This window comes from Neofelis nebulosa, chromosome 10, assembly GCF_028018385.1.
Source record: "Neofelis nebulosa isolate mNeoNeb1 chromosome 10, mNeoNeb1.pri, whole genome shotgun sequence".
NCBI lineage: Eukaryota > Metazoa > Chordata > Mammalia > Carnivora > Felidae > Neofelis > Neofelis nebulosa.
In genome coordinates this window covers 115,056,218-115,082,827 of record NC_080791.1, presented here as the reverse complement: position 1 = coordinate 115,082,827, position 26,610 = coordinate 115,056,218, and the positions used below count along the sequence as shown (strand labels likewise).

General features: G+C 62.1%; 1 protein-coding gene across 3 annotated transcripts; it reads right to left on the bottom strand.

The window, feature by feature from the left end:
* Positions 1–448: 448 nt before the first annotated feature.
* On the bottom strand, positions 449–26,118 carry CHID1 (chitinase domain containing 1). 3 transcript variants are annotated; one of them, XM_058690092.1, is made up of 13 exons: positions 25,990–26,118; positions 20,222–20,375; positions 19,541–19,690; positions 19,149–19,281; positions 18,377–18,421; positions 17,799–17,905; positions 17,355–17,416; positions 14,466–14,558; positions 9,615–9,716; positions 8,902–9,057; positions 1,104–1,184; positions 818–860; positions 449–631 (listed from the first exon to the last, which is right to left on the bottom strand). In XM_058690092.1, the coding sequence occupies exons 2-13, from the start codon at positions 20,330–20,332 to the stop codon at positions 533–535; spliced, it is 1,182 nt and encodes a 393-aa protein (XP_058546075.1). In that variant the 5' UTR covers positions 20,333–20,375; positions 25,990–26,118; the 3' UTR covers positions 449–532. The 3 variants fall into 3 exon arrangements, with proteins under 3 accessions (XP_058546075.1, XP_058546076.1, XP_058546077.1); XM_058690093.1 differs by lacking the exon at positions 25,990–26,118 and adding an exon at positions 23,335–23,484; XM_058690094.1 differs by lacking the exon at positions 25,990–26,118 and having other exon boundaries at positions 19,100–19,281; positions 20,222–20,360.
* Positions 26,119–26,610: the final 492 nt, after the last annotated feature.

Below are 26,610 nucleotides of genomic sequence, written 5' to 3'. Positions count from 1 at the left end.
TACCCTGTGGGTGGAAACTGACCACACGGCCCATGGGTGCCAGAGGGCTCCCAGGGGTCCTTCTGTTGCCCCCGTGGGGTCCAGGGCCTCTGGGGACAGGAAGAGCTTTTCTGAGCCCAGCTTTCTACAGCGACGCCTACACCCTGGCCGTGTGCAGCTTGGTAAGCGGACTGAGCCAGCACGGGCGGTGAGAGGCCAAGGCCCCTCTGTGCAGCCCTGGGCTGACACTAGGTCCTACCAGGGGCCTGGGGTCCACACGTGAGAGGGCCTCCTGGTCCTGCCCCAACCTGGCCAACGACAGGCAGCAGTGAGGGCTGGGTGGGAGGGGCCTGGGTTCTCAGGCACCGCCCCCCCCCCCCCCCCCCCCGCCGGCTACCCCTCCCCACATCGCTCACGAGGCCCGGATCCCGGGCCCCCTCTACCACCGCTCGAGGACCACAGCAGAAACTGAACAGAAAAGAGGAGTCTGTATTTTGCTTATCAACTGGTCACTCCACTGCTCAGGAAAGCACACGTCCGCTTGGAGCCAGGCCTAGAGCAGGTCGTAGAAGTAATCCAGGCCCTGGCCCAGCTCCCACATGGACACTCCGACGCCCAGCTCCCTGGCCAGCTCCAGCCGCACCTGCACAGACTGCAGGCCCCGGGAAGCGTCAGCCCCACCTCTCACCCCCTGGCAGCCCCCCACCCCGGCCGCCAGGGAGTAGCAGGTCAGGCCCCGAGCTGACCTCCGCTGCTCACCGATTGTAAGGGTCACTGTGGGGGGAGGGGTGTGGTACCTGCGCCCCCACCCCCAGCACAAAGGCGGGCCCGTGAGTACCTTCAGAGTCGGGTAGAAGACGATGTGCCTCCCTCCGCGGCTTCTGCAAAAGGATGAGCCTTCTGCCTCTGCTCACCTCAGCTTCTCCCAACCCCACCCCACGTGGAAGTGCGGGGCCCTCCTCCCTGTCAGCAGAAGCCTCAGATCCTGCTGGAAACGCCGCCCCACGGGTCCGCTCCTTGGGCTGGATCAGCCCTCGGGGGCAGGGGTCGAGCGCAAGGCCCTGGGGCCCTTGGCCAGCCTGGGTATGCACAGCCCTCACCTAGGGCCTCCTCCGGACACTCACTTCTTGTACTCGAAGAAGTGTTCTGCTGCCTGGCTGTCCCACATGATCCGGGGCCTGTGGTCCTTCAGCATCTGGATGTACCTGCAGGGAACCGGGCATAGGTGTGGGAGTCCTCGAGGCAGCCTGACACCGGGAGGGTCACGGTGGCTGAGGCTGTCACAGTCGGGCGAGGACCACACGTGTGCCCCGGACACACGTACAGGAACACAGGATGGGGCACGGGACACTGCCCCCCGTGAACGTGCACTAGGGGTGGGGGACGGTCAGAGACGCGACAGACGGCTCCGATCTCAGGAGCCTGTGAGCTCACTGCTCTGGGCTGTGCAGGTGGGAGAGAGACTGCACCAAGGGGCTGGGTGTCCTGACCAGGCCTCTTGCTGTGACATCTGCACCATGAGTGTCCAAGTGGACAGAGTGAGGGCACCTGCACTCAGGGTGTGGCCTCTGTAAGGTACACGGAGCAGACCAGGCACGCGACTGCCCTGAGCGCCACAGGAGGTGTGCGGGGCATTCAGGTCAAACCACAGGCCTCTGAGGAAGAGCGGGGCCTGGGGACAGTCCCCGGAGGTCCCCAGCCCAGCTCTCTGGGGCCAGCAGGCAGGGGCGGTGGTTTCCGTGCCCTTCTGGAGGCCAGGCTGCCCCAGCGTTGCCTTCCTTGCCGTGGACAGGGCTGCCTCACACCCACAGCAGTCCTTTCTGACCACCAGGAGCCAGGGGCTTGAGACTGCATCCCGCGGCCCCCTAGACGCATGCAGAGGACAGGTGACTTCCCAAGGTGCCGTGGGGCCAGGGGGGCCGGGCCTCCCAGTAGCGGGTTCATGAGTGCCCCCTGGCAGACAAGTGCCGGACAGGAGGGGACGGGTACCTGCTGGCAAGGGGGGCGCCCTGCAAGTCCAACCACCCAACATTAGCAGATTACCCTTAATTAAAACAAGGTTCTCAGTTCGCTCACATTATTTGCAATTTTTGGTCTGAGGTCTCTGTGAGAATCCAGGACGTGCAGGGCAGAGCATGCAGGGCCAGATGGGAGGGTGTGTGTGGGGGGGTAAAGGACAGGGCATTTGACCCAGGCTGCCCCTGAATCCCCAGGGTCCCAAGCCAGGGTAGTGGGCAGATGCTGCAGGATGGGCCCTGGCTGGGGGGTGGAGGGCACGGAGGCTGGGGTCGCTCCCCTCTAGGTGACATGATTGGAGGCACACAGGACCCTGTGCTCACCTTAGTGCAGCCCCAGGGACACAGAGAGGCCAGTGGGGAGCAAACCCTGGGGAGGGCACAGTTGGGCACAGACCAGAGCTGGGAGGGGAGGGTCTGAGAGGGAGAGGAGGCAAACGAGGAGGTGGGAGCCAGAGAGAGAAGCAAGAGCGGAAATACTTCAAAAGCGAGGGCGGCAGCATTTCCCCAAACTGACCCAAGTGAGCCCTCAGCCGCACACCGCACAGCTCTGGTTGCAAGAACCGCCCAGACCAGGCGAGCCCCGCAGACAGGACGCAGACTGGGGTCGCTGGGGTGGGGGTGGGGGGTACTGCCAAGAGGGTCCAAGGGTGCTTTTTGGGGGAGGAAAGTGTGGAATTTGAGGTGCTGGCTGCACAATTTTGAGACAAACGCCCTGGCGCCCCACCCTCTGAAACGGTGAGTTTATGGAGTGTGGAACCCCCCCCCCCAAAAAAAAAGGTACCAGACCTAGCCTAAGGGTTCCAGGAACGTCAGGGAGAGAACATTCCTCACCAGGATGAGGACATTCCTGGGCCTTACGGGGGAGCAGGGGGGGGTGGGGGGGTGGGGGGGGTGGGGACAGGGACACCCATGGAAACCAACCAGCAGTGGCTCAGAGAAAGGGTCCGACGGAAATGGCAATGAGGGTGCACGTGTGCGGGACCACCACAGAGGGAGGGGGGTGCCTCCCACCCCAAAGGAAACTGGCATGTGGCTTCTCACCTTCACTGGTGGGACCTGAGGTCTCCCTGCACTCAGTGCAGGAGCCCTGCCCCACGAGACCAGAGGCACAGGACGGGCTGGACCGAGTCTAAGCCACCCACTCGTGCCGGACCTGCCCACACCCCAGCCTCGGGAGGGGTCTCTGCCAGCCCAGACCCAACCTCCCATTGGCAAAGGGGCCTGATAAACACGCAGAGGGGGACCCATGTGCCCAGTGGCCTCTCCTTGTTACTGTTCCCACTGCCCACTGCCACCAGAGTCCCCCGAGCTGCCCCCGCCCCCACTGCCCCAGCAGCTGTCACTGGGGCTGGGCCCTTGCTGCGTCTTCTCGGGCTAGATGTGGACAGGGTAGGGTCTCCCTGACGCAGGCCCGTGCCATGAGCCGCTCCTCTGTGGGTGACACGAGGACCCTCACCTGCAGGGCCCACCCACAGGCAGCAGGGCTCCTCCCCAGCTGCCTTTCACGGGCTAGGCCTGGAGGAAAACCTCCAAAGTGAGACAGGCCCACAGCAGAAGACCCCTGGGGAGCCGAGCAGGGACAAAGGCAACTCTAAAGCCAAGCAGGGCACACAAGGAGGCCAAGGCTGAGACACAAGACCAGGGTGCCTGGAGGCAGGACCTAGCAGAAGGAAAGGAAGACACAGACCAAGGCGCGAAGACAGAGAGAAGGCACAGAGCCACAGGAAGGCGGCCGTGAGAAGCCACCCAGGGAGGCCGCCGAAGGGAGACCGGGCACAGGACAGCGACACCCACGGAGCAGGCATCCCCACGAGGTTCCCCGACAGCTCCCTGCCCACGGGGCCTCACACAGACCTGCTGTCCTCAACTGGGGGGAGCTGGGTGCCCAGCACCGTCGTCTGGGGCTGGCAGGTCATAGGGACTGGCCTCGCTGGGAAGCATCCTTCCCCGAGCCCCTGGCACCCCGGCTCTCAAGGAGACTTCCAAGCATGACCCGCCCTTTCCGGACCCAGCTGGCTGTGCTCCAGCTGGGGATCCCCAGGCAGGGGCAGGAGATGGCCCAGCAGGGTGGGGATTGCTGGCCCCGAAGGTACATAACAGGGGCCCATGTGGATTGGTGCCGGGTATCTTGTGGGGCCAGGCTGGGCCTGCAAGGAAGCAGGACAGCCTCTCAGGAGAGGGGCTTTGCAGGCACGGGGACCCGCAGACCAGCACCTAGACTCGTGCTACCTCCTGGGGCGTTTCACAGCTGCCCAAACTCCCTGAAGTTAGGGAGTGAGCAGGCCATACGGAGGAGCCTGGACACGGTCAGGAAAAGGCCCACGTGCGGCCCAGGGATGGCCAACAGAGACTAGTGAGTCGGGAGGGAGGGAAACTCAGGATGTGAAGCAACAGCCACTGCAGACTGGGGCCCCCTGAGGTCCCTTTGGCGGGCACAGAACACTAGCCTGGCTGGCAGAGGCCGGGAGACCACACGCCGGGCCTGAGGGGGCTGGCCTCCTGCCCCACCACGGGGTCCTGGCTCTGTCTGAGGCCGAGCAGATGGTGAGGCGGCCGATCCCCCACTGCCCTGGAAGAGGCGGAGGACACCTGCCACAAAGGGCCAGGTCTCCGTGCCAGAGTGGCCAAGACAGGGAGGGCACATAGCCCTGGAGCAGGCTGCAAGGGCTTCCGTCAGCGCCGAAGCTGGAGAGAGCCTGAGTGACCGTGGGGCTCACCGGCGGCCTACACCTGGCCCGATGTCACCTGCACGGAGAGCAGGGCCTGCCACAGCAGGTTCTGCAGGGGAGGGAAGGGGGGGACTGGCCAGGGTGGCATCCTGGTGAACTGCATTTCTAGGGTGTTGCTCCTGAGCCCTCCCCTCCCCCCGCAAACAAAGGCATCAGTGTAGAGCCAGCTGAGCTCTTCCGTCTGGCTCGCTGGATCAGAGAGACGCGGCCCTGAGAGGGGCATGTGTGTCAGGCCTTCCTTCCCTGAAGGCCAGGAGGACTGCCCGGAAGAATCAGGCTGTGGCCAAAGGACCCCCACGGGGGCCCAAGGGGTGCTTCACTGTTGGCGTCCCTGTTGGTGTTGCAGGGGTCGGGGGCACTTGGGGGCAGGGGGGCCTCTGCCGGGTGGGGGGAGAAGGCTCACACCACATTGGGGCCAGCGTCCATCGCCCCATCTGGGTGTGTCCTCCGTTTGCACCAGGAGCTGCTGTCATTCTACGACATCCTTCCTGGACTGCAGCTCTCACCCTGGGACTGGCCTGTAGGGGAGGTGACCCCTCTCCAGGCTCGGCTCCCCTCTCCTGGAGGGGGTGCCCCTCCTGATCCCCCTCGGCCCTGCAAGTCCTCCACGGGGCCAGCTCCCTGTGACGTGAACCCCAGGGAAGGTGCTGCACCGGGAATCGTGCTCCGCTTGAGACCCCGCTTTGGCAAAGGTCTCCCATCGCTGAGTCTGGCCGCGTTGTGGGGCCTGTGGGGAGTGGCCTCGTGAGGGCTGCGTGCCTGCCCCTCCCCCACCTTGTCTGGGGCCGAGGCTCCCTCCTTAGAACAGCAGCTCTCTCTGCCCTGGGGAGCCTGTGCCCTGAGGCCCTTTGACCCGCAGCCTGAGGTGGCCCGGGGGATAAGGAGAGTCCCAGGAGCCACCATCGGGATGGCAGAGTCTCTTGCCGGGTCTCAGGGCACCAAGCCTGGCCCCATTCTACAGCTCGGCAGGAAGGGGCCTGGGGTGGAGAAGAACACAGCCGGGTCCGTGCAGGGGACCCTGGGGCAGCCCTCCACTATGGCCCTCCCCGGAAGCAGACTCGACCCCTCCTCTGCTCCAAGTCCCCAGGCGAGGCAGCGCCTGGTGCCCGGAGGCTGTGGCACCGACCCTCTCTGCTTGCCACAGGCCTCTCACTTCTGTGAGGCCCCTTAGCCCCTCTCTGTGGGGCAAACCCACCAGGTAGGGCCTGTGAGGTGTGTAAGCCGTGGCCCTGCTGAGCGGGAGCTGGGGGCTGGAGCTGCTGTCTGCTCGCGGGATCCTGGGAGGCGAGGCAGGGGAGGGGGGTGAGCACTCACACCCCTGGGCCGCGTACGCGGGGTTAACAAGCCTGACACTCCACCTGCCATTGTGCTGCAGGGCCAAAGTTTAGTGAATAAACAAACTCTCCACCCTTCAGGTGGGGACAGAGACGAACAGTGTCCCCCAGATTCCTATGTCGGGGTCCTGACCCCCAGCACCCCAGAATATGACTGTACATGCAGATGGAGACTTTACGTAGGTGCCCGAGGTAATACGGGGTCATCGGGGTGGGCCCTGATCCCAGGTGACGGGGATCTTTAGGAGAAGTGGGGATCAGGACACAGACACGAGCAGAGGTTTGACCCCGTGAGGACACTGGGAGAGGACAGCCATCCACACCCAAGGAGAGAGGCCTCTGGAGGCCCCGGCCCGGCCCACGCCTGGACCGGGGGCTCCGGCCTCCAGGACTGGGGGACGGTGACCATCTGAGGTTCAAGCCCCACGTGTGGTGTGCGCACGGCAGCACAGGTGGCTGAGCGGCACCGCAAGGCTAGGTCCCCTGCCCCCTACAGGCCTGGGCCAGCGGAGCCGGAGGCTGGAGCAGAGGCGGGTGGGGGCGTGGGGGCCCTGCATGATGCCTCCCTCAGCAGCAGGGGGTTCATCCTCCTACCCCTGGCTGACCGGTCGGCAGCTCCCTGGAATCCTGGGGCCCGGTGCTGGGAGCCCGAGCTCTGGATGGGGCTCTGCCCACTGCCTCCTTGGGCCAGGCACCCGGTCAAGGCTGTGGGGAAGAGCGGAGACACCAGCAATGCTTCTGGAATTTTCTCAGCAATCCCATGTCAGAGAAGTGCATTAGGGGACCCGACCAGAAAGACAGATAGACACCCCTCTCAGGGAGGGGTGGCCGGGTACCGAGAAGCCCACTCTGCTGTTGGGAGATGGGGCAACGCCCCAGCGATTGGCCAGGCACCGCAGCAGCCCTCCTGGAGCCGGGGAGCTGCTCCTCGGCCTTCTCTCCCCAGCTCCTGCCATTCACGCCACATCCACGCCGTGTCCACGCCACTTCCCAAGGCCCTTCTCAGCAGAGAGGGGCAGATCCAGGTTTAGGGACACAGAATGTGGCCAATGCCAGGGGCCAGGACAGGGGTGGGCAGCACAGACCCCAGCACCAGCTGTGTACCCAGAGGACACGGTCCTGGCAGGGTGACCACTTCCGAGCATGGCCGATCTCGGGGTTCGTGGAAGGGCAGTGGAGGGACAGCTGAGGTGAGGGGTGGCTTTGGGCCCTCATGGGCACTGTTCCTTGTCCTGGAGGCCCAGCCCACAGAGCAGGAGGGGCCTAGAGGAAACAGAAGCCCCCCAGCCCGCTGGGCAAGTGACTGGGAGCAGCCCCTTCAAGCCCACGAGTGCAGTCAAGGGCCAACCAGGCAGCCCCTGTCCCTCCACCGAGGCACAGCGACAGGAGCAGCCACGGACGGCAGCCCACCCCCTGCCCCCCGCACCACCTTGGTTGACATGCCATGTGCCTGATGGTGGCAGCCCAACTGGTGACCCACAGAGACCCCCCCCTGCAAGGACAGCAGGCTGCAACAGGCGTGCACCCAGGTCACAGCGTCTGGACCCGCTCTCCGTGGCCGGCTCACACGGTTCCCAGGCACCCGAACAAAGATTGAGAAGATTCAGCGCCAAGGCGCCCAGCGCCCAACAAGGCAAAATTCACAATGTCTGGCGTCCCACCTAGGGGCCCCAGTCTGCAGAGCTCGGGCCAGTCGGGAGCCTGGGAAGGAGAGCCACCAGCTGAGCAGACCCAGGACGGGCCCGCCTCGGAGTGCGACTGTCACAGCTCAGTCCACACGTGCGAAGTGCAGGACACGCGGAAGAGAAAACCCAGTGCGAACTTCTGGATGTGACGGGGAAGCACAGGCTGCAACGCCACGGAAGGTGCGACAGAGACACCAGTCGGCACCCCTGACAAGGCCGACAAACATCCCACAAAAAGGAAAACAAAACGAGTATCGGGGGCAGGAGACAAATCAAGTGACCTCACACATGCTTGAGGGCCCGAAAAAGAAGACAAAGGGACAGAAAAAAAACGTTTGAAGAAACCAGCCAAAAATTTTCCAAATTTCACGAAAAGTACAAATACACAGGTCCCAAAAGCTCAATGAAAACCAAGTACAAAACACATAAAACCCCAGGAAGGCGCGTGCTAATCAAATCCCACCGGGCGTGGGGGGGGGGGGGGTGGTCTCCCTGGACAGGACAGCCTAGAACCACACCCCTAGCATCAGTATCTTCCAGAAAACCAACGCAAAACAAAGCTGAAAAGAATTTGATACCAGCCAGGGCACCTGGGTGGCAGTCAGTTAAGCATCTGACTCTTAATTTCGGCTCAGGTTATGGGTTGGAGCCCTCCGTCGGGCTCTGTACTGACACCGCGGGGCCCGCTTGGGACTCTTTCTCTACCCCTCCCCTGCTCACGCCCTCTCTTTCTCTCAAAATAAATGAAGTTAAAAAGAAAACCAAAAAACACCATGAAGAAAAACAACTTTGGTACCAACGGACTCGAAAGGCAAGAGACCTCGGGGGCTGTCGGGCAGGAGACGACGCCAAGTGCATGAGCGCCTCTCAGGCCAGGCCCACGTGCCCCTCGCTGTCGGGAGGTGGTCTGCGTGCCCACGGACGGGGGGTGATCTCAAGGCGGAGGTCTCAGCTACGGTGCTGGGATGGGGCCCCCAAACCAACAGGCTCAGAGGCTCTGCCTACAGGCACCAGGCGTGTGGGGTCAGACTGCCCCAGGCCTTCTCCCTTGCTCTAAGCCACCACCTCCAGGAGACACACAGACCCACTGGAATGAGGGCCAGGGGCGCAGGACAGCACCGGAGGTCACCCACGTAGTGGGGAGCCCTGGGCTCACCTGGCTCCGACGACAGGCTCACGGGCATCCCTGGAGGCTGCATAGTCCATGCCGTAGAGGTTGAGCCCCAGGAGGATCTTGCTCCGCCACTTGGACTTGGGGTCCAGGACCTGGACGCAGGCTCGAACCCAAGACAATGGTGCATTGGGACCGGGCCTGCAGGGGTGAGAGGGGAGTGGGATTCAGCAGCAGGCAGAAGTATCAGGCAGGGGCAGGATGGGAAGGAGGGTAGCAGACAGCAGGCCTCCCACAGTGGCCTCCAGCTGGACCCATGCTGGCATTTGCTACGCCCGGGGCCTCCACGGGGGACAGAAACGGCAGTGGGCAGCACCGTAACATGTCTGCACCCGAGGCTCCCTTCGAGGCAGTGACCCCCGGCCACGGGAGCAACTTCTTGGCGATAAGGCGGGTCCAGTGCCAGCGGCCACCGTGCTGGCACAGGTGGACAACCCAGGATGGTGGTCCCATGAGGGCTGCCCACTGCCCTCTCGCACAGGCCCCCAAAACATGAAGGCTGCCCAATGCAGGGGCAATTGTGGGCTTCGGGTCCTCTGTGACCCTGGAGCCAAGAGCTGACGGCGGCACGGCCCCAAGCACGCTGGCAGGAAGCCAGGCCTTGTCCCTCTGAGTGTCCAGCGTCCAGGCCCCAGAGGAGGCAAGCACCTCTGCGCCAAGCCATGGAGCTCACGGGGTCCCTTGGTGCCCACACTCACTGCTGCGCTGTGGGGTAGTCATAGGTCATAAGGCTGAAGCCATCCAGCACGGGGGCCAGCTGCTCGAACTCCTTGTGAGTGAACATGCCCAGCTGGTCAGTCCTGCAGAGAGAAGCATGGCTGCCACTGCCCACCTCTCACAGCCCAGCTGACACCTGAGTCCAACTGAGGACAGAGCCAGCTGCCTTGGGGGGGGGGGGGGAAGAGAAGGGAGAGCTCCCAGACCATGATGCTTCCACCCTATACCCTGGGAGGGGGGCAGTCACTTTCCCTGCAAGGGCACTTGTCACTCAGTTATAGGACAGCGCCCACAGCGGTCAGGGCCACATTCCCAGAGCAGGGGTGGGCCGGGAAGGTCAGCAGGTCGAGCCCAATGTCGAAGGTCAAGCAAAGGCTCATTTCTCTCTCTGTCCCCGCCCTCCATGCCACGCATCCAAGGGTGCCACGAGATCAGCCCAGCTCCGGGACAGCCCCATTCCCACCGGTGGGCGTGGGTGCCCCAGGTAAGCCGAGAGCCCAGGTGGTCCATCGTCTAGCCCACGGCTGTGCCCACAGCAATGCTGGAGACTGCAGCATCCCCAAGAGGACTCTCCACCTGAGACAGGACCCCCCCTTCTCAGCCTGAATCCCCAAAACCCTGGTCAAGCGTGTCTGCAGGGACCTCAGTGATGGTCATCCCTTCCACAGGACCCTGTCTCAAGGCCGCCCCACTCCAGCCCAGAGCAAAGCTTCTCCAGCTGCCTTTGGGGGGAGCAGCTAGGACGCCGGGCCCAGGCCCCCCAGAGACACGGGGCACCTGCAGGACCTGAAGAGAAGCAGAGCCAGTGGATGATGGCCTCACAGTCCCAACTCTGATGAGCACCAGACACAAAGGGGCACCCTGGGATGAACCTGGAGGCAAATACTTTGCTGGGCAACAACAGCCATGCTCCCCAATGGCCACACTTGGGACAGGCCCCCGAAGTGGACCAGAAGATGCCAGGCCACGGGCATTTTTGCCAGCAAAAATGAGTTTTGTCTAATTTTTGCCAGCAAAAAGAAGACAGGCCACGGGCAGCCATGTGAATATATCGCGTACCCTTCGGGCCTTGGCCTGGAGCACCACAAGAACAGTGGGCGCATCAGCTTTAGGAAAACGCTTCCCATTTCAAAGGCTCACCGTCTCGAGGTAGGACATTCACTTAAGGACCCATGGACACCTAGGTCCTGCCATTTCTGGATTCAGTGGTTCAGGAGGGAAAGCAGGGCTGTGGGCTGCTGTAGCATGGTCCAGCAGGGGGTGCACCCCTTAGGCCCATGTCGCAGTTGCTGCAGTACCCAAGGGGCTTCTGGGGGGCCTGGCACCTTCCCTGCTCCACTGGGAGAGGGGACCCACCCAGGTGTGCAGGGAAGGCCAGCTTGCGGCAGGACCCAGGCGGGCATGAGGCCCAGAGAAATGAGCTGGGAGAAGGCCCTACCAAACCCGTTTTCGTGCCTGCCACTGCTTGGAGCAGACACTCCTGACAGCCACGGGGGACAGGGAGCTATGGGTTTTCAATACTCTGCCCCGAGAAGTGCACAGTTTAGGGAGGACAGCTGAGGTCTAGAGCAGACATGACTCCTTGACCCTCTCCTCCTTTGCTAATTCCAGTGGCTGCCCTGTTAGGGGTGGTTTCTAGAAGCTTCATGGAGTCCATCCCACAGTCTGCCTTCCCCTGTGCCCACCATACCCTTCCTGGGTTATCTAGCTTTTCTGGGCTGGTCCTCCATATGGTCGCCTGCCACAAGCTGGACTCCCACACCCTCCTGGGACGGCCCTGGTCTGCAGACGCTTGTTCCCAAATCACTTTCTTCCCAGCGTGGGCATTCCTCCTTTCTGGAAGGCTGGGCAGCCACACAGGCCCCTTCAGGCTGAGACCCCACAGCTGCCAGCAACAAGGCAGGAGGGCACTGCAGATGAGGGGTGGGCCCAGCAAACCTCGTGCGGCCCTGGCCTCCCTCTCCGGGCTGCCAGATGGCGGACATGCAGTGCGCCTCTAGACAGTTTCTTCTGGACACTGACATCGCTGGTCCGGATGGGGGGTGGCCCACTGTCCCACCTGGGGGTCTATCTTCTGCTCAAGCTTCTTCCTGGCAGCTCCCTTCTGTGTGCCTCTAGGGCCTTGTCCCTCCCCCAGGACTCCCAACACTCTGTCCCACATTCCCTCCCGCTTCACCCCCATGTGGTGGACACCTCCCTCCTTCATCACCCTGACTGGCTGCCGTGTTGGGGGCTGAGCCCCATTGCTGCAGTCACCCCCACCTCTCATGGGGCCAACTGGTCTCTTCTCCAGAAAGGGTCCTGCCCTATCTCCCCAGTTCTCAAACCCCCCATGGCTCTGCGCAAGTAGCTTGATCCTCCACCTCCCTCCCCTGCTGGTATCTTCCCCCAGACACCACAAATCAGCCACCTACCAGCAGTCAACCTCAAGTCCTCCCCCTGACCAGCCCTCCCCAGGCTGACCCTCCCTGGGGTCGGTGCAGGCTCTGTGAATGGCCACTGGCTCCTGCCACCAGCCACGCTGCCCAGCCCCTGAACACCAGCCACAGAGCTGCCCCCATAGTAGCCCTGATGGGGCACCTAACTGGTGACGTGTGGAAGGCGGGGTCACCGTCCACATTCTTGCTGTTGGAGCACGCACGCCTGCCCCCCCACGGGCCCGGTCACCCAGCCCCTGCCTGCCTCTCGCCTACTCAGCCCTGTGGCTCCTACTCCACCTGGAGCTGGTGTCTCCACCTGCACGTGAGGCTGACGAAAAGTTCCAGAGTATCAGGTCTGCTGGAGGCAAGGCTGTGACCTTGAGGGCAGGGCTCAAGGTCAACGTGGCTACCTGAGCCAACAGTCCCAGACATGGCACAGCAGGAAAAAGGCACTGCAGACTCCCTCCGGGAGCTGCTGTTCTGTGGGCTGCAGCCAGTCCTCTGCCGAGAATGCCAAGAGGCACTGGGCTTGTCCGTTAGGGCGGCCATCTGCGAGCGTGTGGGGTAAACGCCAGCAAGACGGATGAGCTCCTGTGGGGCACCGCCAGCCAGAGCCTCGGGGGGAAAAGGCTGGGCTGGCTCACAGCTGGGACAGCACAGCCCGTGAGCCCATCAGCGCCTAGAGCCCCCCACCCTCAGTGCTGACCACACTGGCCACGGTCCCTCCCTCTGGACAGCCCCCTCCGCCACCACTGTCCTCTCATGGTGGCTGCAGGATGAGGGGCCGGTCACGTACTTTCTGCCTAGGTGCCAGGAGCCCAGGTAAGGTAAGAGTAAGATGCCTGGGCACAGAGGGCACCAGTGGGAAAGCCAGGCCCAGGGGTGGCCCCTCAGGGTACTCCAGCCCCTTTACCTTCCCACAGTCCAGCACACCCTCTGAGACCCTGCCCCACACATGCGCCAGACACTGCCAGGCTCTGGGGAGGGGTCGGGGGGTAGGGGCGCTGCAGGACTGGGTAGCACCTGCTCTTAGCCTAAGATGCCCCCAGCCTCTAGGAGCTTACCTTCGCCGACAGCACCTCCTGCACCCATCCCACAGATGGCTCCTGAGCCCAGAGGACAACAGGGTCTCCATCCGGCCAAGTACCTCCCACCCCCAAACCACCCACAGAAACTGGGAGACCCAGGAAATGGGCACCAAGCACCTACAGCCATGCCCACAGGCTCTAGAGTCTGGCACTCGGTCTTCCCAGGGCATGAGCTCCTCTTCCAGCCCCAGGTCCAGCTCCAACCTCAGAGTCCCAAGAGCCCATCCCGGGGCCGCCCCATGACACACGTGCACCCCCCACATATTCACAAACATGCACACACACTCTGCGTGTGGGAGGAAGGACAGACAGGTGGGGCTCTGGCTGGGCTCCCTCCTGGGCTGAGCACTACCCTCCCTGCTCCGTGAGGGAGATGCCGGCCTGTGGGACCCTCCCCACCCACAGTGGGGCCTGGGGACACAGGTGTGAACCCCACTCCCACTGCAGCCCACCCTGATGGACCAAGGACCCTGAAAGTGTCGGGGGGAAACTCAGATGGCAGGCTGACGCCCAGGAGATGCAAAGGGCGCGGGGTACCACAGCCCTAAACCACGTGCCCAGGCCTCGGGTGGCATGCACTGGCTGCCAGGGGGCATGAAGGCCAGGCAGGCCTGCCCCCAGGGAACATCTGTCTCAGTTGCTGGAGTGACCCGCAGACTCCGGACGAGCGTCAACTGGCACTTCTATGAGCCCGTCAGCCTGTGAACCACGGCGGGACGTCACAGGCCCCAGAGGCCCACCCGTGCTGCTCCCACTCAACAGCTGGGTGGGCCAGCTGCTTCCTTCCAGGGCAGCAGGTGGGAGCCCAGTGGGTACCTGTGGGCTGAAGGGCTGGGCTGGCAAAGGCCAGACAGAGGCCCCTGTTGGTCCCGCCTGGGCCTTTGTGGTCTCCTCCCCAACAAGGCCCTGCCATTTGACTCTGGGTCTGCCCTCAGTCCTCACCATAGATCTGGAGCCTCTCTGGTGCCCAGCACTGGGTAATACCCTGGGCAGACGGGCCATGGTCCCAACAACTAGGGCCTGGGCGGCTCCGCCTCCCTGTTCCCTAGGTTCCAGAAGGGTTGCCCTATTGGGCTGGGAAGGGGGAACAGTCAGGCTTTGGGAAGGTGCTGTGACCACAGCCCTGACCTCCCAAGGGCACAGCAGGTGTAGACTCGTCCTAAAGCTCTACACTGTGGCAAGACCACACCTGATGATGGGAGTATCTATAAGATGCAGCCCCTCAAATTCAGGAACTTCCAGCACCTTCCAACATTTGGGGAAAGGGTAGTGCGTGCCCAGGGGGTTGACCTGGGTCCCCGGCCACAGTGAACATGGCACTTACCCAGGAGTGACGGCCGGTGGGATGACCAGGATGGCCAGCAGCCGGGCCTGGTGCAGGGCTTCAGCCAGGTGGGTGAGCATGTGGATGAGGCCCCTGCAAAGAACCAGGAGATCAAGAACAGGAAGTCAAGGGGTTTGACCCAGACCCGCTACAGGGCAGGAGCCCTGTCATGGGCACCTTCTGCCCTGGAGGTATGGGCTCCAGAGGCCCTGTGCGCTTCACACACTCGAGCACCAGGGCAGCCCAGCAGGCCCCGTGGGGGTCACCTTCCACCCGAAGCGGGCTGATCCCTGGCCTTCCCTGCCCGGGATCACCCTGAGAATGACATGGGGAACAAAGGGCTGTCTGGGCAGCACCCCATCACATCTCCCAGACACACCGTCTGGCCAGGGGGTGACCTGCTGGTGGGTCAGCCCAGGCCATCAAACACTCAGGACCAGAACAGTGAGGGAAGCTCCACCAACCAGGTCTTGTGCTGAGGGGGGAGCCCAGCCCCCTCACGTGGCCACCCTCAGCCTGGAAGACACAGCCGTCTGTCCCAGGCAGGGATGCGCCTCCAGTCCTGGGACACACAGGAGGAGCACCTGTGGGTAGGTGTCATGTGGAACTCTCCACTTGTGCCTGGACATGTCTCAGCAGGGAGTGGGCCACCAGATGGGGGACAGGGAGGGAGGCAGTGCCATGGGCTCCTCTGGCCCCTAGAGTCACAGCAGAGATGCCCAGTGGAACGGAGATGAGCGCAGCTCCAAGCATCACCTGGAAGCGTCTGTCAGGCACCCCAGTCCCCCTCATGCCACCGACAGGTTCTAGGGTGGCCCCATGCTCTGGGCGTTCACTCTGGCCTGGCCCTGCCAACACTGTGAGAGCACAGCGAGCCCTCCCCCCAGAGGGTCCGGGGCACTCGCACTTTCACCGGCCCCCCGTGTGGCCAGGGCATGGCGTCCAGTGCCCGCCTCCAGGTCCCACCAGCATGGCCCTGGTGGTCTTGACGGGAACGGGTGGTCACTGACTGCCAGACTGGGCTCAGTGGGAGTGATCCCTGCTACCATGGTGACTCTCCCAGAAGGAGGCAACTTGGGCTGTGGTCAGGCTCACCCCCGGGGAGCACATGCTTCCATCAGCTCTGCCAACAGCTGTCACATTGAAGCACAATCACTGTCACTTGCTCTCCTGGCTTTCTGGATGGCCCCGGGGCTGCGTCTTTGTGGGACGGAAAGGGTGGTCTCGTGCCTCTGGGGCAGCACCCACCAACTGGGAACCTACGGTCACCCCTGTGCCAGGGAACAGGCCTGCCACACCCTGGGTATGAATGGAGGGGACCTGGCCACTCACGAGGTCTGGGCATCATCCCTGCCTGCTCTACTGGCTCAGGTCACTTGCTCCCCCCCACAGGACTTCTGTGGGACACGGGTGTCACAGAGCTGCTCTGCCACTGTCCCCATCATACACAGGCCATGTGCCCCAGAGCATCTGCCACAATGGTCTTTCCAGGCTGACCTTTGCAGAAGGAAACAGTGCCCTTGGACGCCTAGTCAGAAGCCCCAATGAGGGTGACAGGTGGGGACAGCCTCGTGAAATGTTCCCATCATGCCTCGCCACAGCCAGGCCCATTCCATCCTGGGAGACGGCTCCCAGGTAGCAATGTGCCCACAGCCATCTGCCAGACTGGCTCCTCTCTGCCCTACTCCACCTGGCCCCCTGCCTGCCCCCTGCCAACCGCCCCCTCATCACATGCTTGCTACACCCTGGCTGTGGCTCAGGTAAACCCCCGCCCCGTGCTGCGAGCCCAGGCAGAATGCAGATGTCTGGTGAGAAGCTGAATCAGACGGTTATGGAAGGTCACCTTGGTAGGGCCTCTGCCCTGCAAAGATCACAACAGATCCTTGGGAGGAGAGGTGTGTGTTGGGGGGGGGGGGGGCGGGCATCTGCCAACAGCCAGAGCCCCTGATATGCTGGCCCTGTGCCAGCTCCCGATAAACACAGCAAGGCACTCGACTCAGCTCTTGTCGTCTTCATGCATCGTCCTGCACAAACTGGGCCTCAGGGCCCTCCCAGGGCTAGGGGCTTGCACCCAAGTGGGGTGGGAGTCACAGCTGCCTGGACAGGCCCGCCGCTGCAAAGCTGGGCAGGGAGCCCCAGACACAGGCCAGAGCCAACAACACGCCCTCCCCCTGCACGTGGAGACCAGAGACCGGCTTGGGGACACCATCTCTAGTGGGCAGAGAAGGGACTGCGGCCGCAGGACAGGAGGGGGGACGCCTTGCGGGGAGCCCTAGCCCAGTGCTCGCTGCTGGGGAAGCAAGGGCGGGGGGGCTCAGGCTTTGAGCTGGGACTCCTTCAGGCGGGGAAGTGGGGGGAGGCCGCTTTCAGAACTGCCGGTGGCCGGATGCCAGCCTCTGCCACCCCCAGCACCACGTAGGCCTCCCCACCGCTCTGCCCCCACATCCCCGACAGAGGCAGGCAGTGGCTGCCGCAGGAGACACTGCACCACTCCCGGGTCACTCGGGTGCCCCTGTGAGGCGCACAGGCAGTGTCTGTGGGCCTGGGCGGCCGGCTTTCCTCCCAGATGACTCCACCGCCCGGCCGACCGCTTCTCCTTGTCCCCAGGAAGGCTTTGCGGTGCTCAGCAGAGGCGTGTGGGCTGGTGTCCAAGCCTGATACTGGTGTCACTGCCCAGGCCCCCATCTTCCCATAGGGTACTCTTGGGTGACGTCGATCATGTGGCCTTTACCACCCACACAGGCGTCCAGGCCCTCAGAGCAGCACGGTCAGAGCCAGATGCTGGCCCCTGGCTGTTCTTGAGGTGCTGTCCCTGTCCCCCTACGATGGCCCTCCCTCAGTCCTCCCTCCAGGACACTCGGGGGCCAGGAGAGCACAGAGCCCACTCACGTGTGCTTTTGGCTCAGCAGCTGGCTCCAGACCTCCACCACGAAGCCGTCAAAGTGCTGGCTCTGAAAAGGCACAGGGAGGTGAATGCAGGTCCGATGACGCTGGTGGGGACGGGTGGGAAGGCAACGCGGAGCCAGCCACCAGTACGCATGCAGTGAGGTCACGGCAGGCCCAGAAGCCCCCCCTTAGAAGGAGGCAATGTGGGGGTCCCCATAGGAGCCAGGAGCAGAGGGGCCAGGTGCTCACGCATCTTGTCCCCTCACATGCCTCCTCCCCAACCCCAACCCTGGGGACCTGAAGAACCAGCAGGGCGGGCGCCCTCCCAGGAGGGCAGCTGGCCGTCACCCGAGGGAAGCCTTCCTGGCCCAGGCGAAGACCAGGGCAGCAGGCCTCACCCCAGGGGACGTCTGTGGTCAAGGCGAAGACCAGGGCAGCCGGCCTCACCTTGGCCACCTGGACGATGGTCTTGCCCAGCTCCTCTACCTCGTCCTCGCTGTCCAAGACACTCCCAAAGTCCTCGTGAGTCCAGTCCTCGAATAGGAGTCGGGGCACTTGGGGGACAGACCCGCACACAGATGGTGACCCTTCTGTGCTTGGCCCTGCCCCCAGGGCAACCCTTGGCCATCAGAGCAGAGTGAGCACACAGCTAGGCACCCACAAGGCCTGGTGGGGGGGGGGGGGGGCGCGGTAGGCGGTACTGACCTCTTCCCCCTCACACCCCACGTCTCCGAGTGCCCAGACCCCCAGCTCCTTCAGCAAGTCGCTGCTTGGCTCTTGCTGTACCGTCTCCCCACCGGAACCTCCCCCACCCCTGCCATGGCTCCTCCTCCTCGGCCATCACCTGCTCCTTTGCTCTAATCCCCACACCCTGCTAGCCCCATCTGCACTCTGGGAACACCCTGGCCAGCTGCATGCTCCAGGACGGGTGGGGCTGATGTCATTCTGTCTAGTCCTGCCAGGGACACACACGGTGTGTAGCTGAAGGGCCGGGAGCCCCGCCAACCCAGGCCCACCAGACTTACCTATACGTAAGCCCTTGGCCTGTTTCCTGACTGCCCGCATCCACCCTGTGGGACGGGGAGAGGACAGTCGGTGCAGGGACACAGCCCCTTGCCCGCATGAAGACCCAGCCCACCCCCAAGGAAGAAAACGCCGGGCCCCATGTGACGGGGGTGCAGAAAGGCAGAACCAGGAGAGAATCTGCAGGTCCAGCCCCCTCCTCCTCCCACTCCTGCCCCCCCCCCCCCTTTCCCCTCTCCTCCCTATGTAGAGCAGTCAGGACGGGTCAGACCCCTGGGCCACTAGGGGGGACATCGTGGCATCGGCCCCATCTGGGGAAAAGTGGCCTCCAAGGGGGCTGGGACTGTTTCTCGGAGCTGAGGGGTGCCCGAGGGCCCAGTCCCAGTGCTACCCAGTGTGTCCTTGGGCACTGCCCTCCCAGCATCGAAGAGCGGCTTCGGGGCTCAGATCTCCACAAGTAGCTAACGCACCCTCTCTCCAAACCCGAAAGGGGGGACAGTTAAGGGAACTTGGGTGCATGCTCACGGAAGTGGCTGCCGTGGCTGTCGAGACAGCCACGCCCTCCCAGACACCTCCTCCCTGGACCGGTGTACAAACTGCCGAGGGGAGCAAAGTTCTGGCTGATGCCAGACAGTTGTGACACTGACACACACACTCAGCTCCACACGCACTTCCAGACACGCAGAATCACATCCTCGTGCTCACACACACGGACGGGCACTCACACCCTTCTGGGCCCTCAGGACGAGCACAGATGGGCAGCAACGTGAGAACCTTGGTCCACGTCGTGAAGGCCTGTGACTTCGAACATCTCCCGACCGCGCCGCTTAAGCTGCAGCCACACGGGCGAGATCTGCGTGAATTTGCCCCCGAAGACCTTTGCAACATCATAGCCGTGGCTGTTCCACTGGCAGAAAATGGAGAACAGGTGAACAGGCTTGCGGCTGGGGACAGAGGGCCCTTGAGACACCTCTGCAATGGGACACCACGGAACCGCCTGTGCTGTGCAGGACAAGTCCCAGAAAACCCTCGGCATGACTCTCACTTCTTCGGGAGGCCTCTCTCCCGCTGCACCTGCACGGCGGTAGCCCAGGGAGGTGAGGACAAAGACCCCAGTGGCCGCCTTGCCCTCGGGACCTCCCCATCCACCCCAGGGCCTGGCTTACTGGAGTGACGTAGCCCAGGACGTCCCCAGCAAAGTGCCTCTCCCGGGCCTTAGGTGAGCAGTAGCTACGATGCTCCAGAACCACATCCTCAGCCCTAAGGTCCGTCACCACCAGACCCCGGTCTTGGACCGGCTTCTCTGAAAACTGGGTCTGAAACAAAAGCGACAGGAGAAGGTGGTCAGGGTCTGTCGTCAGGCAGGACATGGGGCCCTGAGCAGCAGCAACGGTCTTCTCCCGAGCCAGGCACCACGTCCTGGGGTCAACATGGTGCCGCTGACCAGAGCCCACCGGACAGGCCCACCCTTGGAGGCTCACTCTCCCATCCCAGAAAAATGGCGCAAAGGCACAGTGCATCTCATGTCCGATCCGTTCGACTGCTGTGAACATCACAGAACTGTGCAAGGCAAGACGAGAGAGTGCAGGCATGGGAAAAAGCAGAGGACGGGTGAGGGCTGAAATTTGGGCCGGTGGGGGAGGTGGGCAAACCCTCAGCCCCAGCACCAGAAGCCGCTCGCTCCCTCCCAGGCCATCCGGCCAGAGCCCCTGGCAGTGCTGGCCAGCTGCCAAGAAGGCCAAGGCCCCAGCATCCTGGCTCACAGACCGCCGCATCACAGAGGCCTTGGCGCATGGCTCCCGTGGGCAGGAAGAAGGCACGGAGGGCCAGCCCCTAACCACGCTTACCTTCTCCAGCAGTGTCTTCGAGGCGGCCTTCTTGGCATCTGACTTTGACAGAGTAGTATGAACAGAGCTGCAGGCCAGAGCAAGCCAGAGTGTGCTGAGGAGAGCCCTCATGGTGGCAGTGTCACAGTGCAGTCCAATCTCGGGGCCCAGGGGGCTGCAGAGAGAGCAGACCACATGACCACCAGCAGTGGGGTGTCCCCTCTGTCAAATGGAGCATCCAACGGGGCCTGGGTCCTTGTGGCACTGGGCCAGGCACTGGCCTCAGGGCAGAGCCCTACCCTGGGGCAGCCCCAGTGGCCTACCCAGCTTCCAGCACTGCTGTGCCCCTTGTTCCTCTCAGGTGCCCCAGAAAGGGGCCTCCCTACTGCTAGTCAGCCTTCCCCATCGCCTCAGCCATCTAGGAAAATGGTGACTGCCCTCCACCAACCCAAAGAAATCGGTCTACTGGAAGGTTTAAGCGTAAAATAAGAACCACAGAAAGGACTAGAAGAAAATATGTAACTCGGGGCAGAGAAGGCTTTTCCAAGTGTATCCGCAATGATGGAGGTTAGGAAAGAAAATGCCAACAGAATTCATTATGTCAAAATGTGACACTTTCAGAGCACCTGGGTGGCTCAGTCAGTTGGGCGTCTGATTCTTGATCTCAGTTCAGGTCATGATCTCACAGTCAGTTTGTGAGTTCAAGCCCTGCATCGGGCTCTGTGCCGACAGTGTGGAGCCTGCTTGGAATTCTGTCTCTCCTTCTCTCTCCCCCTTCCTACACTTGCACTCTCTTTTTTCAAATTAAATGGATGAATTTTAAGGAAAAAAAAAAGTGACACTTTCATTTAGGAAACAAAAAAGAAATTTAAAGCAATAAATCAGAAAAAAAAATTAGAATATACTTCACAACACATTTCTACCCATTATCTACCCATAACAAACAAAGAGCTCTTATAAGTCAACGACACTCCAATAAACACCCCATTATAAAAGGAAAATGAAGAGATACATTCATATGTCCTAAGGCACAAAAACCCCTAACTCTATAATACGCAGGTACCTCATACATACATCCTATCGTAAAGACACCCTGTAAAAAGGAATACCCCGGAATAGAAATACTCTAATACAGATGTCCTGTAATAAAAATCCCATAATATAGAAGTACCCCATATAATACATAACCCAAAATACAAAAATACCCTGTACTACAGAGATGCCTTATAATAGACAAGACATCCCACAACACCCAGAGATTCCCTGTAGTAAGTACACTAAATACTCTGTAATACGCAGAGGTGCCCTGTAATATATGGAGATACTCTGTAATACCCAGAGATATTTTGTAATACCCAGAGGTGCCCTGTAATACCCAGAAATACCTTGTAATTCTCAGAGGTGCCTTGTAATACCCAGAGATGTCTTGTAATACCCAGAGGTGCCCTGTAATACAGAGATACCCTGACAGATCCAGAGGTGCCCTGTAATATATGGAGATACTCTGCAATACCCAGAGATACTTTGTAATACCCAGAGGTGCCCTGTAATACCCAGAGAAACCTTGTAATTCTCAGAGATGCACTGTAATACCTAGAGGTGCCCTGTAATATGCAAAGGTGTCCTGTAATACCCAGAGGTGCCTTGTAATACCGAGGTACCCTGTAATACCCAGAGGTGCCCTGTAATACAGAGATACCCTGACAGATCCAGAGGTGCCCTGTAATATACGGAGATACTCTGTAATACCCAGAGATACTTTGTAACACCCAGAGGTGCCCTGTAATACCCAGAGATACCTTGTAATTCTCAGAGATGCCCTGTAATACCCAGAGGTGCTCTGTAATATGCAGAGGTGCCCTGTAATACCCAAAGATATCCTGTAATACCCAGAGGTGCCCTGTAGTACCTAGAGATGCCCTGCAATACGCAGAGATACCCTGTAATACAGAGGTGCCCTAAGCCTGAGAAACAGCACCTCAGCTTCACCAGCAATCAAGGGAACAGACACTCAGTGTCGGGGAGGCCTAAAGGGAATGAAGCTAATGGCGTAACCTGGGCAGCAGCAATTCCCCCAAGCTATTCCTGGGAATTCAAGTTGCAAAAATCTTTTTGGGTGACAATCTGGTTGTAAATACACTTTCCAACATGTGTTTCCTGTTACAAATTACACTCTGAGGGACTTCCCCACTTATGTGAAAAATGCACGAGAAGGTTCACTGCCACTCTGTTTAAACGGTAACACACATTTCCCTACACGAGAATACCGACAGATGCTGTGAGGCTTGCAATGCACTGTTGGTGCAAATGCTACAAAATGTAAACACACACACACACCACAATCCCATCTTTACTGAAAAATTCCTGTGTATGGGGTGCCTGGGTGGCTCAGCCCATTAAGCATCTGACAATTTTGGCTCAGGTCATGATCTCATGGCGCTGGGATCGAGTTCCACATCGGGCTCTGCACCTCTCTCAAAAATACGTACACACCACACAGAAAGTATGAAAGGGGGCACTAGAAAGTAAGTGAGCAGGCTATTCGGACCGCTGATCATTCTGATTTTGGTGTCAGCTGCTACTTTTTGGCTTTCCTGCACTGGACTTTCAGGAGCTGTGCAGTTCATTTTTAGGTTCTGCCCCCACTCCCAGCCCCCCGCAATTCTACGTCATGGCAGCGGAGTACCGGGCGGGCCCAGACTGGCTGGGGTCTTTCCCGAGGCTTTAAGGTGTGCAGGTGTGAAGTGTGCTGGTTGACATACAGCCCCTTCCAGACCAGCTAAGGAGCCACTTGGTGGCAGAGCCAGAGGAGACCCAGCAGGTCCTGGGGAACCAGCCCAGCTTCCTGCCCAGCAGGCAGGCACGTGGCCTCTCCCTCTGACCATGGGCATCCCTGGGGTCGCCAGAGCTCTAGCCAGGCAGGGCGTGCCCTGTCAGGAGCTGGCAAAGTCAGGCCCTCTGCAGCACTCGCCCCTTGATCCCCTCCACTCCGTTGACCTCCTGGCCAGGAGCCTGTTTCTACCCCTCCAAAGCCCCCCTCCCTGCTTCACAGAGCAGCACAGCAGCACAACTTTGGGCTGTCACTTCCCTGGGCAGGTTTCTACACTGTGGCACCTGATACACCTACAGCATACCTGCGTGGGGCCACCTGGGGTGGCCTGGGGTGAGGAGCCCTGGAGGTCCCTCCCCACGAGGCAGGGAGGCACAGACAGCTGGCCCAAGGGCTTCGCAGGACAGAAGGGACAAAGCCGTGCAGAGGTGCAACAGGGGCAGCTCTGAAGGGGCTATGGGGAGGGAGACAAAGACCAGGTCAGACTGTCATCCTCTGCCCCCTCCCCAGCCCTCCCCAGCAGCCCCTCTGCTGGGTGACTTTGTGGTATCAGAATCATCAAGGACAACAGCTCCTGCCGCCCTCCCTTCTGGTGACAACAGCTAGGACTTGGGCTCCCTCAGTCACAGCGGGGGCGGGTGGACAATACTGATCCGGTCAGGCTGAGACTATGGCCGCCAAGCTAGGAGGGGCTGGGGTTAGGAAGCCCAGCCACCATGAGGCCAGAAAGGCACCTGAACCAATGTGCTTCCAGAACACAGGCCTTGCACAAGGGGCTGCAGAGCTGGGGTGGGTTCTATGCATGCAGGGACACCTGTACCTGCTGGCTGAGCCACAGGGAGTGGGGGGGAGGCCCCCATTTTTGACCCCAGCCCCTCTGGGTCTGCTCCATGACCTCAGGCTCCTTCTCAGCTCCAGGATAGAGGTCTGGGTCGCTGAGGACGGAAGGGGATGAGAAACCAAGCGGGAGGGTGGTCCTCAAGCAATTCACAGTGGCCCAGGGAGTGCCCCCGCGGCCTTCTCGCCCACTGTCCACGGCCTGCCACCCCGCCTGCTGCCCACCCACCCAGAGACCCTTCGGCCAGTGACTTGCCCGGCCCCTGACCTGAGGAAAGGGTGGAGATGGGGCCAGTCTGGGGAAGGACGACGGACCCCGCCAGCCTCTGTGCACAGCAGAGGGGGAAGTGGAAGGGGAGCCACGCTGAGCTCAAGGCCGGAACTGGCACTGCCACACCATCCCGGGGGCAACGTGAGCAGGCTGCTCACGAGCGCTGGGGACACGCGGGGGGCTCGAGCGGCAGCAACACCCGGCCCCTGCTGTGCAGCGTGGGCCCGGCCACCCTACCCCACGCCTGCGCCCCCTCGCGTCGGTGTTTCTTCCACACACACCAATGATCTCTGGGAGGTGCGGGTCCCGCAGGGTGCGGTGCGTAGCGACCCCTTCACGTCTGGGTCGCCCACAGGGCCCTTGGGAGGCAGGGGTCTCAGATCTGCGCTAACAACCGACAGTCCCACTATTCCAGGGGCTCCGAGCTCTGGGAGGACTGTCAGCAGCGTGTTGACCAAAGGACGGCGAGTCACAGCAGTGACTTTCAGGTGGTTTTTGAGACCCAGGGTAAGAGTCGGCCGCGGCCCGGTGCACGTGTGCACCAGGGGGAAGCCGCTCATCAGAGCTAACCCTGCTCCGTGGCGCACGCACAATCCCTCTATTTCATTTTTAAGAAACGGAGATTTAGGGGCGCCTGGGTGGCTCAGTCAGTCACGTGTCCGACACTTGATCTCGGCTCACATCGTGGTCTCAGGGCTCACGAGATCGAGCCCCGCGGCGAGCTCTGCGCTGACAGCGTGGAACGTGGTTGGGATTCTCTCTCTGCCCCTCCCCCTGCTTGTGCTCGGTCTCTCTCAGAATAAACAAACATGAAAAAAAAAAAAATTGATTTTACCATCAAGTTGCTCTCACTATTCAGTGGTGTGCAGTTTGAGAACCGCAGACTGGTGGCGCCCCGGGGGCACGACCTACACGTGGCCGGACCACGAGCCAACTTGCTGGCTTACAGAGTGCTGCTGTTCCCCTGGGCAGGTCACGGCCACACCAGCCGTGGAGCCAACCGCATTCCTGGGCGAGGTCGAGCACGCTCTGGGGAGCGAAGGCTGCGGTGGGACGACCACAGCCCTGGTGACATCTATTGACATCTATGGACCACGCGCTCCGCGTCGGGCTCTGGGACACAGGAACTGGAGTTCATGGCGCTCAGAGATGAAGAGTACGTGGCGCGTGGCCACCGTGCCTCCCTAACTCAACAGAGCTAAGGACACAGGATGCCACCCGTGGCTCGAGGTCCAGTGCTGCCACCAGCCCACCGTCGCCGGCTCTGTGGGAAGCGAGGGGCCACCAGCCACCTCCTGCGTGGAAAGTCTACAGCTTTCAAGACACCGGGCTGAGCGAAGAGGGGTCCAGCCAAGTGCGCCCCAGCCCAACCCGCACAGGGACATCTGGCCCGCGCTCCGGGGACGGGGCAGCTGCCACCCTCGGTGTCCCCCACCTCACCCACACCGAGCGTGCTGGTCACACTCGCTGCCTCCAACTCGGGCCCTTATTCTCACGCCCTTGTGCCCAAATCTCACACCTCCACTCGCTCACACACCCGCTCACACCTGCCGTCTCACTCCCGGCCCACACTCACGCCCCCCCACCCGCTCACACCTGCTCTCACCCCCCCCACACACCCACCCCTCACACTCGCACCCGCTCTCACACCCATCCACACGCTCACTCCCGCCCCTCACACCTATCCCCCCACACCCACTCTCTCACACCCGCGCTCCCCCGCGCCCCCTGCCCGCACGCGCCCCCGGCGCGCCCACTTCGCGGCGCGGAACTGAGGCCGTGCGAGGAGGAGGAGCGGGCGCCGAAACGCGGGGCGCGGACGCCACCCCAGCCGGCCGCCGCGGGGCTCACCTTCATGTCCCGGAGGCCGGCCGGACCGCCCTCGCGCGCGGACGGAAATCGCTCGCAGGCGCCGCCGGAAGTCCCGCCCCAGGACGCTGGCGGATCGCCGTCGCGCACGGCACGCTGGGCCGGGGGCGGGGCCGAAGCCGGAGGCGGGGTCAAGGTAGGGGACTGGGGTACGGGCGGCTGCTGGGGCCGGGGGCCGGGGGCCGGGGACCCGGGACCCGGGGTCGGGGCAGCGGGCGGGGTAGGGGTAAGGGTCGGGGCCTAGGGCAGGAGTAGGGGCGGGGCCCGGGTAGCGGCCAAAGCAGGGGGTCGAGGTAGGGGATGGGGCCCGGGCCGGGGCAGGAGCCGTGGCGGGGACAGGGGTCGGGATAGGGGCCGGGGCAGTGAGGGGGCAGGGGGACGGACTGAGGCTGGCGCTTCTGGGGAGGGCGGCGTCCCGGCGATGCCGCGAGGCGGCCACGCAAGGACCGTCGGGAATCGCCTGACCCGGCGCCCCTCCTTCCCCACTGGTGGCCGCCCTCCAGCCTGTCCGTCCCCGACATCCCCCGCATGTCCCTGAGTGAGCTCGGCCCAGTCCCCTGTCTCAGGCCGCGTCCGTGGGCCGGTGGTGCCCTAGGCCTCTGG